At 41.0% G+C, this 17446-nt stretch overlaps 1 protein-coding gene across 1 annotated transcript; it reads right to left on the bottom strand.

Moving 5' to 3' along the window:
• Positions 1-195: 195 nt before the first annotated feature.
• On the bottom strand, positions 196-11523 carry LOC135506820 (GTP-binding nuclear protein Ran-like). The gene is made up of 7 exons (XM_064926205.1): positions 11292-11523; positions 9571-9629; positions 4580-4664; positions 3895-4020; positions 3501-3688; positions 714-884; positions 196-519 (listed from the first exon to the last, which is right to left on the bottom strand). The coding sequence occupies exons 2-7, from the start codon at positions 9595-9597 to the stop codon at positions 475-477; spliced, it is 642 nt and encodes a 213-aa protein (XP_064782277.1). The 5' UTR covers positions 9598-9629; positions 11292-11523; the 3' UTR covers positions 196-474.
• Positions 11524-17446: the final 5923 nt, after the last annotated feature.

Below are 17446 nucleotides of genomic sequence, written 5' to 3'. Positions count from 1 at the left end.
ACATGTATTTACTATTCAACTTTATGTTGTGGAGCTTGAACATGAATTATCAATCCCTGTCATCCACACCAGAGCCACCTCTGTAGAATAAAAGGCTGTCAAACATCAACAAGGTAGACCCAGAAGTGAACTGTGATTTTTGCTGAATTCCATTCACACGCCGATTCTGTTCACATGAATTGACACAGCAGCTAGTTTGTATTCAAATACTTTTTATTTAGTGTGATTTCATATCACCCTTAGTCAGTATAGTACAGCGAGCGTACAGTCTTTCATTTGTATGCGTGTGAGTAATGCCTACTTTGAGCAGTCTAAACTTCTACTCCTGTTGGTCTCTACTGAAATCTTCACGCAACCAGACACACATTCTCAGTTTGAAACACACAAAAAAAAACATTGGGGGAAGGCTTTTACAATTAAAAGGTCAGCAATAGGGCACGCTCCCAGAACACTGGAGGCCAGCGAGGTCACAGGTTAAAGGTCGTCGTCTTCATCTGGAAGCGCAGTTTCTGCGGCAACCTGGAGGCGTGAGGAAAAATTGTGTATTCATTATTTTTATCACCTGTAAAACAAAATACTTGTTTGCAAGTTCCTGATGTAAATAAAAACAATTCAAATAAATAACACCCCGAACACTGACCCAGCCTGTGTGTGTACGGTGTATAGCGTGTGCGACTTCTGCATGTGTGTGTGTTCTGCATGCGTGTACGCACTTTAAGGTCGTTCTCGTACTGCGCAGCCAGGGAGGCGTCCATGACGACTTCTGGGGGGGCGAGGGCTGGCATCTCCACAAACTCTAGGTTGGGGTCTCCTACCAGCTTCCTGGCCAGCCACAGGAAGGGCTTCTCAAAGTTGTAGTTACTCTTGGCTGAGATGTCATAGTACTGATGGGGAGGTAGAGTGTGTCAGTCAATTAGGTATGGTCTTCTCTATCTCTCGCCCCTCATTCACACACACAAGTCAAAGGTTTATAAACACCTACTCATTCAAGGGTTTTTATTTTTTAAACTTTTTTTCAACAATTTAGAGTAGCGAAGACATCAAAACTATGAAATAACACATTTGGAATCATGCAGTAACCAACAAAAATTATATTTTACATTCTTCAACGTAGCCACCCTTTTCCTTGATGACAGCTTGGCACTCTTGGCAGTCTCTCAACCAGCTTCATGAGGAAGTCACCTGGATGGCTTTTCCAACAGTCTTGAAGGAGTTCCCACATATTCTGAGCACTCGTTGGCTGCTTTTCCTTCACTCTGCAGTCCAACTCATACCAAACCATCTCAATTGGGTTGAGGTCAGGTGATTGTGATCTGCTTTGCTTATTTGAGCTGTTCTTGCCATAATATGGACTTGGTATTCCACATACCACACCTAGCTTGTCACAACACAACTGATTGGCTCAAATGCATTAAGGAAAATAATTCCACAAATTAACTTTTAACAAGGCACACCTGTTAATTGAAATGCATTCCAGGTGGCTACCTCATGAAGCTGGTGTGCAAAGTTGTCATCAAGGCAAAGAGTGGCTACTTTGAAGAATCTCAAATATAAAATACTTTTTTGGTTACTACATGATTCCATGTGTGTAATTTCATAGTTGTGATCTCTTCACTATTATTCTACAATGTAGAACATAGTAAAAAATAAAGAAAAACCCTTGAATGAGATGGTGTCCAAACTATCTAATCAAATCTATTTTGGCTAATTAAATGCTATTTTTGCTCTCCCACCTAAAAAAAAGGAACCAAGGAAGGGAGAAACACTGCAGACATTCCAGCTGAGGCATACAGTTGAAGTCAGAAGTTTAAATGTATTTGGATAAGGTGTATGTAAACTCAGTTTCACAATTCCTGACATTTAAGCTTAGTAAAAATGCCCCGTCTCAGGTCCGTTAGGACCACCACTTTATTTTAAGAATGTGAAATGTCAGAATAATTATTTATTTCAGCTTATTTCTTACATCACATTCCCAGTGGGTCAGAAGTTTACATACAGTCTATTAGTATTTGGTAGCATTGCCTTTAAAATTGTTTAACTTGGGTCAAACGTTTTGGGTAGCCTTCCACAAGCTTCCACAAGTTGGGTGAATTTTGGCCCATTCCTTCTGACTGAGATGGTGTAACTGAGTCAGGTTTGTTGGCCTCCTTGCTCGCACACGCTTTTTCAGGTGTCCACAAATTTTATAATGGGATTGAGGTCAGGGCTTTGTGATGGCCACTCCAATACCTTGACCGCGTTGTCCTTATGCCATTTTGCCACAACTTTGGAAGTATGCTTGGGGTCATTGTACATTAGGAAGACCCATTTGCAACCAAGCTTTAACTTCCTGACTGATGTCTTGAGATGTTGCTTCAATATAGCCACATCATTTTTCGCCTTATGATGCCATCTATTTTGTGAAGTGCACCAATCCCTTCTGCAGCAAAGCACCCCCACTAAATGATGCTGCCACCCCCGTGCTCCACGGTTGGGTTGGTGTTCTTCGGCTTGCAAGTCTCCTCCTTTTTCCTCCAAACATAATGATGGTCATTATGGCCAAACAGTTCTATTTGTGTTTCATCAGACCAGAGGACATTTCTCAAAAAAGTACAGTCTTTGTCCCCATGTGCAGTTGAATACCGTAGTCTGGCTTTTTTAATGGCGGTTTTGGAGCAGTGGCTTCTTCCTTGCTGAGAGGCCCTTTCAGGTTATGTTGATATAGGGCTCGTTTTTCTGTGGATATAGATACTTTTGTACCCGTTTCCTCCAGCATCTTCACAAGGTCCATTGCTGTTGTTCTGGGATCGATTTGCACTTTTCACACCAAAGTACGTTCATCTCTAGGAGACAGAACGCATCTCCTTCCTGAGCGGTATGTTGGCTGTGTGGTCCCATGGTGTTTATACATGCGTACTATTGTTTGTACAGATGAACGTGGTACCTTCAGGCGTTTGGAAATTGCTCCCAAGGATGAAGCAGACTTGTGGAGGTCTACAATTTTTTTCCCTGAGGTCTTGGCTGATTTCTTTTGATTTTCCAATGATGTCAAGCAAAGAGGCACTGAGTTTGAAGGTAGGCCTTGAAATACATCAACAGGTATACCTCCAAGTGAGTCAAATCATGTACATTTCCCTATCAGAGGCTTCTAAAGCCATGACATACTTTTCTGGAATTTTCCAAGCTGTTTAAAGGCACAGTCAACTTAGTGGATGTAAACTTCTGACCCACTGGAATTGTGATGCAGTAACTTATAAATGAAATAATCTGTCTGTAAACAATTGTTGGAAAAATTACTTGTGTCATGCACAAAGTAGATGTCCTAACCGACTTGCCAAAACTATAGTTTGTTAATAAAAAATGTGTGGAGTGGTTGAAAAGCGAGTTTTAATGACTCCAAACTAAGTGTATGTAAACTTCTGACTTCAACTGTATATACTTGAAGAGACAGTGTTTTATTTTACCTGTCAACTAACACACCGATCTTAACATGTGCGTCGGGCTGGCGTTGCCACAGTTACCTGAAGGTTCTTCTTGCGGTGGAACACGATGCTCTTGGCTTTGACCTTTCTGTCCTTGATGTCCACCTTGTTTCCGCACAGGACTATGGGTATGTTCTCGCAGACGCGCACCAGGTCGCGGTGCCAGTTGGGCACGTTCTTGTAGGTGACGCGAGATGTGACGTCGAACATGATGATCGCACACTGGGCTGGAGAGAGATAGGGGAGAGAAGAGTGGAAGGGGGAGAGTAATCGAGTGTATCAGATAATCGTTAAATATCTGGAGTCCGTACCCATCCAAGTCATTTTGCACCAGAGGGTAAGATTGTGTAGAGATCTGAGGACAGGATGTGACCTACTCTGTTTCTACTACAATAAAACACACGGACATGTGACCCACACAAATGTGACGTACCCTGTATGTAGTAGCCATCTCTGAGCCCCCCAAACTTCTCCTGGCCGGCTGTGTCCCAGACATTGTACTTGATGGTCCCTCGAGTGGTGTGGAAGACCAAGGGGTGCACCTCTACTCCCAGAGTCGCTACAGGGGGAAGAGAAGGGTGAGCGAGGGGCAGGTCAGCCATGGTTCAGGGATCTAGAATGGTTTATACTCTTGTATGGATTGCATTTTTTTTTTGATCACGCTACCCACCTAGCTAAAGTTATTGCAAATTACATATATGAATTGTAATTCGTGACATATCATGCAAAATGGATGAGGGACATCCACAAATAAATTTCCTTCCCTTAACATAGCCTACCAAAAGGAAGGAGACAAATGTGCATTTACTATGTTACGTCTACCCCAGTGTCCAGGTTGAAAAACAATGAAGCCTAGTATCCAAGACAGTCAGAAACGGCTTTTCCACGTTGGCTAGCTAAATTCATGCGCAGAAACACATCATTGCGTCTTTTTAAGTCTACAATTATAAAGTTTGCCTGCAAACTAAATTTCCCTCAGGAGAGAATTAAGTCTGATTATTGATTGAATGTATGGTGGTGTTATGAAGGAGAAGAAGCAGAAGTCGAAGACGAAGAGGTACGTAAAAGCTGAGAGAGAGAAGGGGGACAGAGGACTGTCTGGACTCTGAGAAACTCACCAACGTATTTCTTTTCAAACTCTCCCGTTAAATGCCTCTTCACGAAGGTGGTTTTTCCTGTGCCTCCATCTCCGCACAACACGAGCTGAAACACGGGTAGTAATTAAAATAACACATTGGTGTTTAATTGCTATTCCTTTTGACCAATGTAGTACTGGTTAGTGCTAGACGAAGGAACAATTCCAAACCATAGTGTGCATCCCAAATGACACCTATATACAGTGGCAAGAAAAAGTATGTGAACCATTTGGAATTACCTGAATTTCTGCATAAATTGGTCATAAAATGTGATCTGCTCTTCATCTAAGTCACAAAAATAGACAAACACATTTCTGCTGAACTAATAAACAATTATACGTTTTCATGTCTTTATTCAACACACCGTGTAAACATTCACAGTGCATGGTGGGAAAAGTACGTGAACCCTTGGATTTAATAACTGGTTGACCATCCTGTGTCAGCAATAACACCAACCAAACATTTTCTGTAGTTGCGTATCAGACCTGCACAATGGTCAGGAGGAATTTTAGAAAACTGTTTCAGTTCAGCAATATTCTTGGGATGTCTGGTGTGAACCACTCGAGGTCATGCCACAGCATCTCAATCGGGTTGAGGTCAGGACTGTGACTGGGTCACTCCAGAAGGAGTCTTTTCTTCTGTTGATTTATTTCTGTGTTTTGGGTCGTTGTCCTGTTGCATCACCCAACTTCTGTTGCGCTTCAATTGGCGGACAGAGCCTTACATTCTCCTACAAAATGTCTTGATTAACATGGGAATTCCTTTTTCCGTCGATGATAGCAAGCTGTCCAAGCCCTGAGGTAGCAAAGCAGCCCCAAACCATGATGCTCCCTCCACCATACTTTACAGTTGGGATTAGGTGTTGATGTTGTTGTGGAGTGCCTTTTTTTCTCCAGACAGTGTTGTGTGTTCCTTCCTTCCAAACAACTGAGCTTTAGTTTCAGCTGTCCACAGAATATTTTGCCAGCAGCGCCGTGGAACATCCAAGTGCTCTTTTGCAAACTTAAGAATTGCAGCAATGTTTTTTTCTGGACAGCAGTGGCTTCTTCCGTGGTGTCCTCCCATGAAAACCATTCTTGTTTAGTGTTTTAAGTATCGTAGACTCGCCAACACAGATGCTAGCATAGTAGAAAGAGGAGGAAGGGAAGCGCTACTAAGGTACACAATAGTACATTTTGGTAGATAGAAGGTGCTCTTTGGTAAAAAGGGTAAATTGGTCATAAAAAAGAAAGGAGGACCAAGGCACTCTTCATATAATTAATTAAAATGCCTTTATTAGTATGGCATGTTCAATAGAAACAACTTTTATTTTTTAAACAACGCGTTTCAGCTGCATGGCCTTCGTCAGGGAGTACAAAAAAAAGAATACAATGTCCTCTTTTGAACAGCTTTTCCAATCAGCCCTAATTGGAAGAGGGAGTGGTTGCAAAATTGATTAGACACACCGAGTAAGCAATACTATACACATTAAAAGGTGAAATACTGTAGCTATGTTATCATAAAAATACAACTCCAAGCTAGAAGTATCAGAACACTTAGAAAGTTAGTTCTAAATAATGAATTGAATACAAAGATTGACCTGTTTCTACATCTGAAGGCCTGGTACAAGCAAAACATCTCTCCAACTACAGACGCCAGTGTCTCAGGTCAGGCAGTTTCTGTTCCCTCAAAACACCTTTTAAGCCCAAGTCCACTTTTTGTCCCATTGTCCAGAATGCCACACTAAATACACTAAATACATTGCCAAGAAAGTGAATTTTGATGTGGAGAATCTGTTTAAGGGTAAAATGGACTCCAACCAAATATGACGTAATCTTTCTAAGACAGAGAGGGATGCAGTTGAATCATTGTCCAAAAATAAACGGATTGTGGTTAAAAAAGCAGACAAAGGTGGCGCTACAGTAGTGTGGAGTAAAGACAAATATGTGACAGAAGCCCACCGTCAATTAGACAATGATGAATTCTACCAATCTCTTACCTTCAACCCTACTGAGGACCTAAAAACTGAAGTGAAAGGGATCCTCACAGAAGCTAAGGAGAATGGCTACATTTCAGACAATGAGTTCAAATGTCTTTTCAATGGCAGTCCGCATATGGCTTATTTTTGACCTTCTTCCAAAAGTCCACAAGAATCTTGTAAATCCCCCAGAGCAGACCAGTCATCAGTGGTAATGAAAGTCTGACAGAACAAATCTCTAAGTACATTGATGACTTTATTAAGCCTTTTGTGACGTCACTCCCAGCCCATCTTCAAGATAACACAGATGTGTTGAACAAAATTAAGGAATTGAACAATATTGGTACAGCTTCCTTTTCAGTCCCCATTGATGTGGAGTCTCTATACACCACCATTGAGCATGAATGAACAAGTTGGGCAGCTATGCACCATTTCTTGAGTACCTGACCTGAAATTGAGATGCCTCCTACAGTATTCATTATCTCACTGACTGAATGGACTCTTAAATCATAACATCTTTATCTTTCAGGACCGTATTTTTAACAGGTTAAAGGATGTGCCATGGGAGCTACAGCCCTTCCTACGCTGGTTTGAACTTGGGTAAATGACTTCATTTTGGATCCTTCTAATAACCATTTCTTTGACCGGATTATGTGGTGGGGACGCTATATTGATGATGTTTGCCTGTTTTGGTCCGGCTCAGAAGATTAACTTATTTCCTTCCACCAATACCTTAACAGCATTAACCCGAACATCAAACTATTTATGGAGTACAGCAAGGATAACATTCATTAACCCTAACATCAAACTATTTATGGGGCACAGCAAGGATAACATTCATTTTTTGGACCTCGACATTAGTAAAAAGGACAAAGGTTGTTTGCACACATCAATCTTTAGAAAGCCCATTCTGAGGGCAGACAGCTTTCACCCCAAAAGGCTAAAAGAGAATATTCCATAAGGCCAATTCCAAAGAGTCAGCAGAATTTGCGATCAGGAAACAGACTAGTGTCAAATCTGCTGAATTGGAGAATCGCTTCTTGAATCGGGGCTACAGCGTTCAGGTCCTGAAAGATGCAGGTATACTTGACAGAGAGAACTTGTTCCAAAGGTGAGTGCCTCGTGATACATCAGAGAGTGTGTTTTTTAAATATTTTTACATAATACAGCACTGAAGCAGAGAACATTAAAAGGATCATTAAAAATACTTGGGGAATCATCCAAAGTGATGCTCTACTACGCCAAGTCTTTACCGAGCCACTAGTCATAAGCTTTAAGAGATGTCCGACCCTAAATGACAAATTAGTCCACAGTTATCTTCCGGGTGACTCAAAAAAACTTGGCTTGACCACAAACCCAAGGGCTCTTTAAAATGTAACCATTGCAACCATTGCAGTAATATTGCAAAGAAGAAGTATTTTGTTGGCACAGCTTCCAAAATGGAGTATTACGTCAAGCATTTCATTAACTGTAAAACCACTCATGTCATCTATAGATTGGAATGTCCACAGTGCAAGGTGTTCTACATTGGACGGACAAAGAGAAGCCTTCAAGACCGCTTTGCGGAACACAAGTACGCCATACGGGTAGGCAATGAAGACTACCCCATGGCAAGGCACGACAAGTCCTTACACCATGGCAACCCTGCCTCTCTACAGGCTAAAGGTATTGATTATATTCCGGCCTCTATTAGAAAAGGGGACCGTCTTAAACAGTTAAACCAAAGGGAAGGTTTTTGGATTTACAAACTACAGGCCACTAAAAACCCTGGTTTAAATGAAGATATGGATTTCTCACCCTTCCTGTAGGGTCGTGATAGGTCCATTTGCTGTCATCTAGTGGACATTTTGCTCAATTGCCCTCAGCTATGTTTAGACTGTTGTTCATGTTTTTCTGTGTTCTTGTATACTATGGAATATATTGTTTCTTATTCTTGACACTTCTCCGAGTCACATTTAAGGTTAGAACTACCTTTCTAAGTGTTCTGATACTTCTAGCTTGGAGTTGTATTTTTATGATAACATAGCTACACTATTTCACCTTTTAATGTGTATAGTATTGCTTACTCGGTGTGTCTAATCAATTTTGCAACCACTCCCTCTTCCAATTAGGGCTAATTGGAAAAGCTGTTCAAAAGAGGACATTGTATTCTTTTTATAAAAGTTGTTTCTATTGAACATGCCATACTAATAAAGGCATTTTAATTAATTATATGAAGAGTGCCTTGGTCCTCCTTTTTGATGTTAGCATGTTCCAGAGATTTCTGTAAGTCTTTAGCTAACACTCAAGGATTCTTCCTAACCTCATTGAACATTCTGCGCTGTGCTCTTGCAGTCATCTTTGTAGGACAGCCATTCCTAGGGAAAGTAGCAACAGTGCTGAACTTTCTCCATTTATAGACAATTTGTCCAACCATGGATTGATGAATATCAAGGCTTGATGAATATCAAGGCTTTTAGAGATACTTTAGTAACCCTTTCCAGCTTTATCCAAGTCATCAATTCTTAATCTTAGGTCTTCTGAGATCTCTTTTGTTCAAGGAATAGTTCACATCAGGCAATGCTTAATGTGAATAGCAAACTCACATTTTGTGAGTGTTTTTTAGATTGCAGGGCAGCTCGAACCAACATCTCCAATCTCGTCTCATTGATTGGACTCCAGTTTAGCTGACTCCTGACTCCAATTATCATTTGGAGCAGTCATTAACCTAGGGGTTCACATACTTTTCCCAACCTACACTGTGAATGTTTAAATTATGTATTCAATAGACAAGTACAATAACTTGTGTGTTATTTAAGCAGACTGTTTGTCTATTGTTGTGACTTAGAGGAAGATCAGATTTGGTTTAAAGTAGTAATTTACGTAGAAATCGAGGTAATTCCAAAGGGTTCACATACTTTTCCCCCTTGCAACTGTATGTCTAGTACACTACTTTTGACCAGAGCCCTATGGCCCTCGTCAAAAGTTGTGCACTATATATGGATTAGGGTGCCATAAGACACAGTCAAAGACTCACCTTAAATTGTACATCTGGTTCTGCCATAGCAGTATGTTCTCCGTGTTGGTGATTATACGCTGAAATAACAAGAGGAGAAAAACAGGTTAATAATGGGCAGTGTTTGTGTCCCAAATGGCACCCTTTCAACTTTACAGAGCACTATGTTTGACAGGAGACCAGAGCTCTGCTCAAAATACAGTATCAATCATCAATAGAAGAAGCCACAAGAGGTGCTGCTGGTGTGATGTGGCTTCAGAACAATAACTGCCAAAAGTGACTAGGCTGAAAAACCAGCCTGGTCTCAGACTACGCGTAACATAGTAAAAATAAATCCAGGACACTCAAATTAGTGTGATATGTTACGTTTGGCATGGTTAATAAGACAAAGTTACTTAAGGCAAACACAAAAGGAGGTTGTGGTTGGTCGGGGTGGATGGGTAGGCGCATAATGTAAACGTCTAGCAACCCAAAAGTTGAGCTTTCGAATCTCATCGTGGATAAATTTAGCATTTTAGGGAACACTTTCTACTTTGCATGTTATAGCTAAACCTTGCGCCTAAACTTAACCCTAACCATAATCCCCTAAGCTAACTAATGTTAGCCATCTAACTAACGTTAGCCACCTAGATAAAGTTAGCCACAATACATTGCAATTTGTAGGATATACTGTATTGCAAATGACATATACAAATTGTAATTTATAACATATCATGCGAAATGGATGACGCACATCCACAAATGAATTTCCTTCCCTTACGAAATGTAACATATCCTACCACAGGGAATGTACATTTACTATGTTACGTCTACGCCAGAGTCCAGGTTGAAAAACAATGACGAAGCCGAGTATCCAAGACAGTCAGAAACTGCTTTTCCAATAGAAATCCCAGATGACGCTTTTCGGCGATGTCATGGCGACGTTGGCTAGCTAAACTCACGTGCAGAAACACGTCATCGTGTCTTTTTGTCAACAATTATAGTTCACATAGAGAATATACTTTACAAAAATAAAGGCAACATGCAAGAATGTCAACGATTTTCATATAAGTAAATCAGTCAATGTTTATAACACCTTGACCCCACCAATACAGAAATTTAGATTATTCGTATAAATCAAATCCACACGTCACAAATGTTGCCGATATTTAGAAAATATCCATTATATCTACCGTTTCCATTACATGTTGCAATTACTTTATTTGCGACATTGCGTTGTTGAATAAACCTGGGCCAATGGAAACCTGCCTAATGGAAGGGAACCAACTGTACACACCGTATTGCTGCAGTTATAGCGTGCTATAGTTTCAGCACATGTGCAATGCAATTGGAAGTCCAGTCAACCCCCATATTTAACGAGATACAGCACTTTTTCCATGAGGCTTTGCGTTACACATGGTCCAGTAGCTAATAATTAATTTGTACGAAAATGTATCAAAACAAAAAAAGTGTTGCATTTACAACTCTGCATGGACACACTGAAATTGCAGCTCGAGTGTAACAAGTTGATATGCTAGCTCTCTAGCTCGCGCCACTGGGAACCAATGTCTTCCTACTATGCTAACAAGCTATCAAACGTTAGCTAGCTAATATTAGACAGCTAAACTTTGTTTAGGACGAAGCATGTGTCAACACAATACAATAACTCTAATCCCTGTATTCAGATATTTGAATAGATGTCTGTGTTTGGACATGGCAGAGTAATTGGATCATATTTTCTAAACTCTTAAATCCACACTTACCCCCACGGTGTCGGATGGAATAGCTAGCTAGGCGCTAAAGGTGCTTTGGGCCTTCAAGCACCTTCGATGAATTTGGTTAATGTATGTGACGTTTTTTGGTTGTTGACTGTATCACGTGATCTCTGACATGGTTGCGAGAAAAGGTTGTTGAGTTTTTTTTTAATCAAAGACAGTACAATATGAATATTTATACTGCTTCTCCAATAGACGGGTTGGTTTGTTTACCAACAAAACTGACAGGTGCACGACTATGGGGCAAAACAGACGGGGTTGGGTTAGATTGAGGACAACATGTAAACGACAACGAGTGAGTGTACAAAACATCCGGAACACCTCTTCCGATTACAGACTATCCAGGTGAAAGCTATGATCCCTTATTGATGTCACCTGTTAAATCCACTTCAATCAGTGTAGATGAAAGGAAGGAGGGCAGGTTAAACATGGATTGTGTATGTGTGCCATTCAGAGTGTGAATGTGCAATAGAAAATATTTAAGTGTCTTTGAACAGGGTATGGTAGTAGGTGCCAGGCACACTGGTTTGAGTATGTCAAGAACTGCAATGCTGCTGGATTTTCACGCTCAAACAGCTTCCTGTGTGTATTGAGAACGCTCCACCACCCGAAGGACATCCAGCCAATTTGACACAACTGTGGGAATTATTGGAGTCAACATCGGCCAACATCTCTGTGGAAAGCTTTCAACACCTTGTAGAGTCCATGCCCAATGAATTGAGGCTGTTCTGAGGGCAAAGGGTGTCAAACTCATAAGGATGGTGTTCCTAATATTTTGTACACTATATTCAATGAGCACTGGTCTCTCATACGTCAATATTTTTTTATTTTTTTTTATTTATTTATTTAACCTTTATTTAACCAGGTTGGCAAGTTGAGAACAAGGTCTCATTTACAACGGCTACCTGTGCCAAGATAAAGCAAAGCGGTGCAACATAAACAACAACAGAGTTACACAAGGGATAAACAAACGTACAGTCAAGTAGAGCTACTGGGGCGCAAAAAATAATAATAACAGTATTGGGATGAGGTAGTTGGGTGTGCTATTTACAGATGGCCTGTGTACAGGTACAGTGATCGGTAAGCTGCGCTGACAGCTGATGCTTAAATTTAGTGAGGGAGATCGTAAATCTCCAGCTTCAGTAATTTTTGCAATTCATTCCAGTCATTGGCGGCAGAGAACTGGAAGGAAAGGCGGCCAAACGAGGTGTTGGCTTTGGGGAGATATACCTGCTGGAGCGTGTGCTACGGGTGGGTGTTGCAATAGTGACCAGTGAGCTGAGATAAGGTGGGGCTTTACCCTGTGTCAGGATTCACCTCGGGGTCATGATTTGGGGCTGTACAAATGTTTGATGTATTAGAATAATTGATTATGCTTATGTTAAATGCATAGAAGGGGAGGGGTTATAAGACCCCTCCCCTCCTTACATTTATAGGGTCCTAGATTACAGATTTACAATATATATATTCATTATAACGTTTTAGAATTGTTCCACAGTTGTTTGCGCTCTCTCTCTCTCTCTCTCTCTCTCATAAAGAAGACCCCTCTTAGAAATGTGTGACTGAGAAAAAACTCTGCAGGGGAGTGTGGGAGATAAGAGACTAGTCATACATTCCATAATAAATCAACTTTGGGGAGTGGACATTTATTGCCTAGCTTTTTAGATATCACTGAAACTGTATGTTTGTATAGCTATGGATGCAGGGTTTTGGTCTCGAGTAAAAAGTAAAAAACACTAAGGCGGGACTTCGGTTTAATAAAACAACTTGAGACCTTTTTTTTGATGCAGAACTTACTCGAAAACATACGTGCTATGTTCCTGGTTGTCAACTTCTGTCTGAATTGAATTATTTATTTAAAGATATTGTCATAATGCTAATTTCACCAATGATTGACAAGGACGAAGTCGGAACGAACCCTAACATTTGGCGAGTTTGCCAGGAGTGAGTGTCACCCCGGTTGGTAGAGATTCCACACCATGTTCCCAGAGCTCAAAATTAAATAAGGTAAGCAGACACCCGTTTAATCTAAGTCTGTAATTAAATGGCATTTACTGGTGTGGTTTCCCTCTAACAAGTAAGCGGCACATCACTCAATCTAAATGATAGACATACGCATTGAATATGACATCGTGATATTTTAGTTCGGAGAAATTATGCATGATGCATATATAGGATGAATGAAATTAAATTTTGAAGATTTTAATTTTATTTGTTAAAGTAATTCAGGCGACAATTACTCATACTAGTTATTTGTTTATTTGTTAGAGACAATTCAGAGCGACAATTGTCCGGTTTTCATATTATTTGTTATTTGAGTTGTAACACTGGCGACAATTCTAGTTATTTTTATTTTGTGGAGTTTATTTTGTAGAGGTACCCAATGAATGAGTTGAGTTGGTTATGAAATGTGCGTTTGTATGTTTTTCATGGTTTGTCTGTCTGTGGATTATGGCGGGAGGTATTGGGTAATGGTCCAATTGTGGAATAAATAATTATTTGAATAAAAGTTGAACGTATTTGTTGGTGACACTTTCCTACCATAGGACAGTATTGGAAACATTTTCATTCAAAAAAGTTACTTTGTATCACCACCAGAGGGCACTGGTGTATACCATATTACTGTTACTCTACACAATTAAGATAAAACATTAGAAATTAAAGTCGTTTGGCATGCGGGTTTCTTTGTGAGGCCCGTGTGGGAATTATATTTGAGTTTAGTAGAACCAATTACTATAGGCTGGATTAAGTGAGACTGCAATCCTAATTCTACTCTCAACCACTGTTATTTAACACACACTGAAAGGCGATAGAGAGGAATTTTTATAGGCATATTCATACACATTACACCCACTTTAGGATACCCATATAGAGGTTAGAGGACACATTACACGCAGACTCTCTAAATAAAAAAACTGAGCATCATGGCACAGTCAAATCAGAATGAGGAGATTGGAGCAATGAAGCCTGTCACACCTGTTGAATATATGCTAAATAAGTTTCCTGCGGTGGAATTTACAGACACTTAAGAAATGTATGGACTGAGATGGCAGGAGAAAGTAGATATCCAATAGCTGGTTCATTCAACAAGACTAGTTTGGATTTAGTCAAGGAGATAATTCAGACGGGAAGAATGGACAAGGAGAAGGGGATGAAGATGAAGTGCCCTTGTATCAGAAACTGTGATGGGGATGATGGTGCTGGAAGGAAAAGGAGGCACAGTTCCTGGAGGGAGTTTTCCCTCGCCACCCCAACTCACTCTACAAAAAGGAACAGACTGGAAGACAAAAAGACATCTGCTCCATTATGAACTCATTGATGGAAGAGAAGAGCCAATGGTTACTCTTAAATGTCAATGGACATGACCTGCCATTTCTAATAGACACTGGAGCCTGGACAAGTTGTTTGGGCTTCCCCGAGCAAATCATCAGTAACAGTGACAGGACATCTGGACAGCCCAGGAATGTGTACCGGACAACAACTTGTTTGATGTACCTCTGCTTGACTCTGACATGGTGCTGTTCGTTGATGGTTCTGCCTATATAGATCAAAGCACAGGGTAGACGCATGTAGGATTATCTGAAGTAGATGTGATATTGAGGTTATACGGCCCCTACCAGACCATTTATCAGCGCAACCGACAGATTTAGTAGCTCTGACCACAGCTTGTGAATTGGGGGAAGGCCTTTACTGGCTACTCAGACTAGCAAGAGAGTTTACTACTACCACTGGCTCTCCTATTAAAAACAGACCTTTTGTTGAACAGTTGTTTGAAGCTATGTGAAAACCTAACACATTGGCTATTGTTAAGGTTGAGGCACACACGGGCTGGTGGGATAATGCTAGAATTGGTAACAGCATAGCTGATGAGGTGGCCAAATTGTCTGTTTTCCCTTTGTCAAACACATGCATTTTACATTTTTTTTAAGTCGTTTGTATCATTTGAAACTACTGTTCTTGAGAAACAGCAGCAGGCTTGATATATCTTTTGTATGGCATGTCCTGTGTACCAACTACAATGTTCTTTAATATTTGCCGATTGGCTCATGGAGTGAGCCATTCGTCAAAATGGGGATATGAGTGGAGAATGGAGGAGGAGAGTGTTTGAAGATTTGAATCCGCACGTTAAACAGTTAATTTATCGTTGCGCGACATGTTTGTTATGTAATATAGGCAAGGGAACTCCACTGCAACCAGGGAAGTTCCCCCACTCCAAAATAATATTTTGTCAACATAGCTATGGATTTTCTAGACATGCTGGAGCCAAAAGAAAGATGCTGCCTGGTGATAACTGACAGGTTTACCAGGCGGGTGGAAACATCCAATTGCGTTGCTCGAACAGTTGTTAAAATGGCTAGTTAGGAAAATGATACTCCGGTTCGGAATGCCTGAGGTTTATCTGCAGACAATGGGACCCCATCACATCAGAGATGTGGTTACCCAAATGGCCAAAAATGATGGGTGTTGACCAAAAGTTTGTGTCCATCTATCAACCGCGGAGTAACGAGAGTTACTGAGGGCTAATAAGAACATGTTATTCTCCCTTGTCAAACTATGCCATTCCACAGGAATGACATGGGTAGAGGGATTTACCTCTTGTCCTCATGAGAATGTGCAGCACCTTAACAAAGGTATTGGGTGTACACCTTGTGAAATGTTAGCGAGATGGCCAATGAACACCCCAGGGGTGAGACCTATGACCGACAGATAGACATAACTGAGACATAGTGTGACCATCTTGAGTACATGAAGGAACTACCTTCTGTTGTAAGTTTTCTCCACACTAGGAAAGCAGCAGAACCAATCCCAGGTGAAGACCCTGACCAGCTACCCATAAACGTTGGAGAATGAGTGAAACTCGGGGTCCAAAAGTGAAAATGGAAGGGTGTGTGGGTGTGTTCCAGGTAACCATGGTAACACCAACGGTCCTGCGGGCCGCAGAGAGGCCCGGCTGGCATCATCTCTCCCACTGCAAGCACCTTCCAGAGTGGAAGCCATGGATGAGCGACTGGAGGGAGGGAGAGCAGGGCCCCGAGAACATCTGAAGGAGGAAGAAGGTCCCGAGACAAAGGACAGAAGAACCAACAAGGTTCAGCCACAGAACCTGAAGAGTCACCAGATGTCGAGGAAACCATCATACACACACACACACTATGGTAGGTGAAACAAGAAAATTGCAACCATGGAAACATATGCAGGGTATTTATTGCTCTCAAAATCTTAGCCATTCCCTTTGTGGACGGGGATGTGGAGAATAATACATGGGTGAAAGCAGTGACATACATAGGATTACAGGGGAGGGGGAACACATCTGGCACACAGGTAATTATTTTCCAGAAACCCACCTCCACAGCATTTCGGTGGGGAACCCAGGCAGTACCAATTGGAAAGAAGGATTTTGGATGTAGATTACTCCATTTTATGAAAAGGAACAATACTAGGTCTCGACAAAGACAAAGCAATTATACTATTCTGATGTTGGTCAAAGGGGGAATGAAGCAGCATGGGAAGTTGTAGTAATGGGTATATGGATTCATAATTTGACATACTCCATGCAGGCCCTTACTAATTTGATAATACAGGGTTTTACTCAGTTGTCACTAAATGTGCAGAATTTGAAGGCAGTAGTGACCAGAGACGAAATGGCACATATTGGCTAAAGACAGGTCCCTTGGAATAAACGATGAGGATGACTGTGTCATGTTACTTCCTGACTCCTCTGACAACATGGCAGCTATTATTAATGATCTGGCTAAGTTAGGAGGTGCTCTGTGAAAAGCTGACAACCCCATCTTTGACCAAATTGGACACTGGTTTAATGGTGTATTTGGAAACGTGATGGGTAAGGTAATGATGTCCAGGTCTGCCATGATTGTTTCCGCTCCTGGTAGGACTACTGTGTTTTGCGTTTGATTTATGTATAATAAAGTGCTTGGCTGGAAAGACTGTTGATCATTTGGGGATTATGGGACACATGTATGTTGGGGTGGTCACAAGATGGGAGCAAACTCACCTAATGTGGTAGAGAGAAGATCTGGGAGATACTAGTGCTTGTCATGAATATATGGGTCAACTGAGAGAAGAGTATAGTGATAGGAGAAACTATGATAAAGGGGATTTTAGTGTGTTAGACTTACAGTAAC

This window comes from Oncorhynchus masou, chromosome 20 (genome assembly GCF_036934945.1).
Source record: "Oncorhynchus masou masou isolate Uvic2021 chromosome 20, UVic_Omas_1.1, whole genome shotgun sequence".
NCBI classification, from domain to species: Eukaryota; Metazoa; Chordata; class Actinopteri; order Salmoniformes; family Salmonidae; genus Oncorhynchus; species Oncorhynchus masou.
Note: the sequence above shows the minus strand (reverse complement) of the source record. Positions and strands in the feature narration are given on the sequence as shown.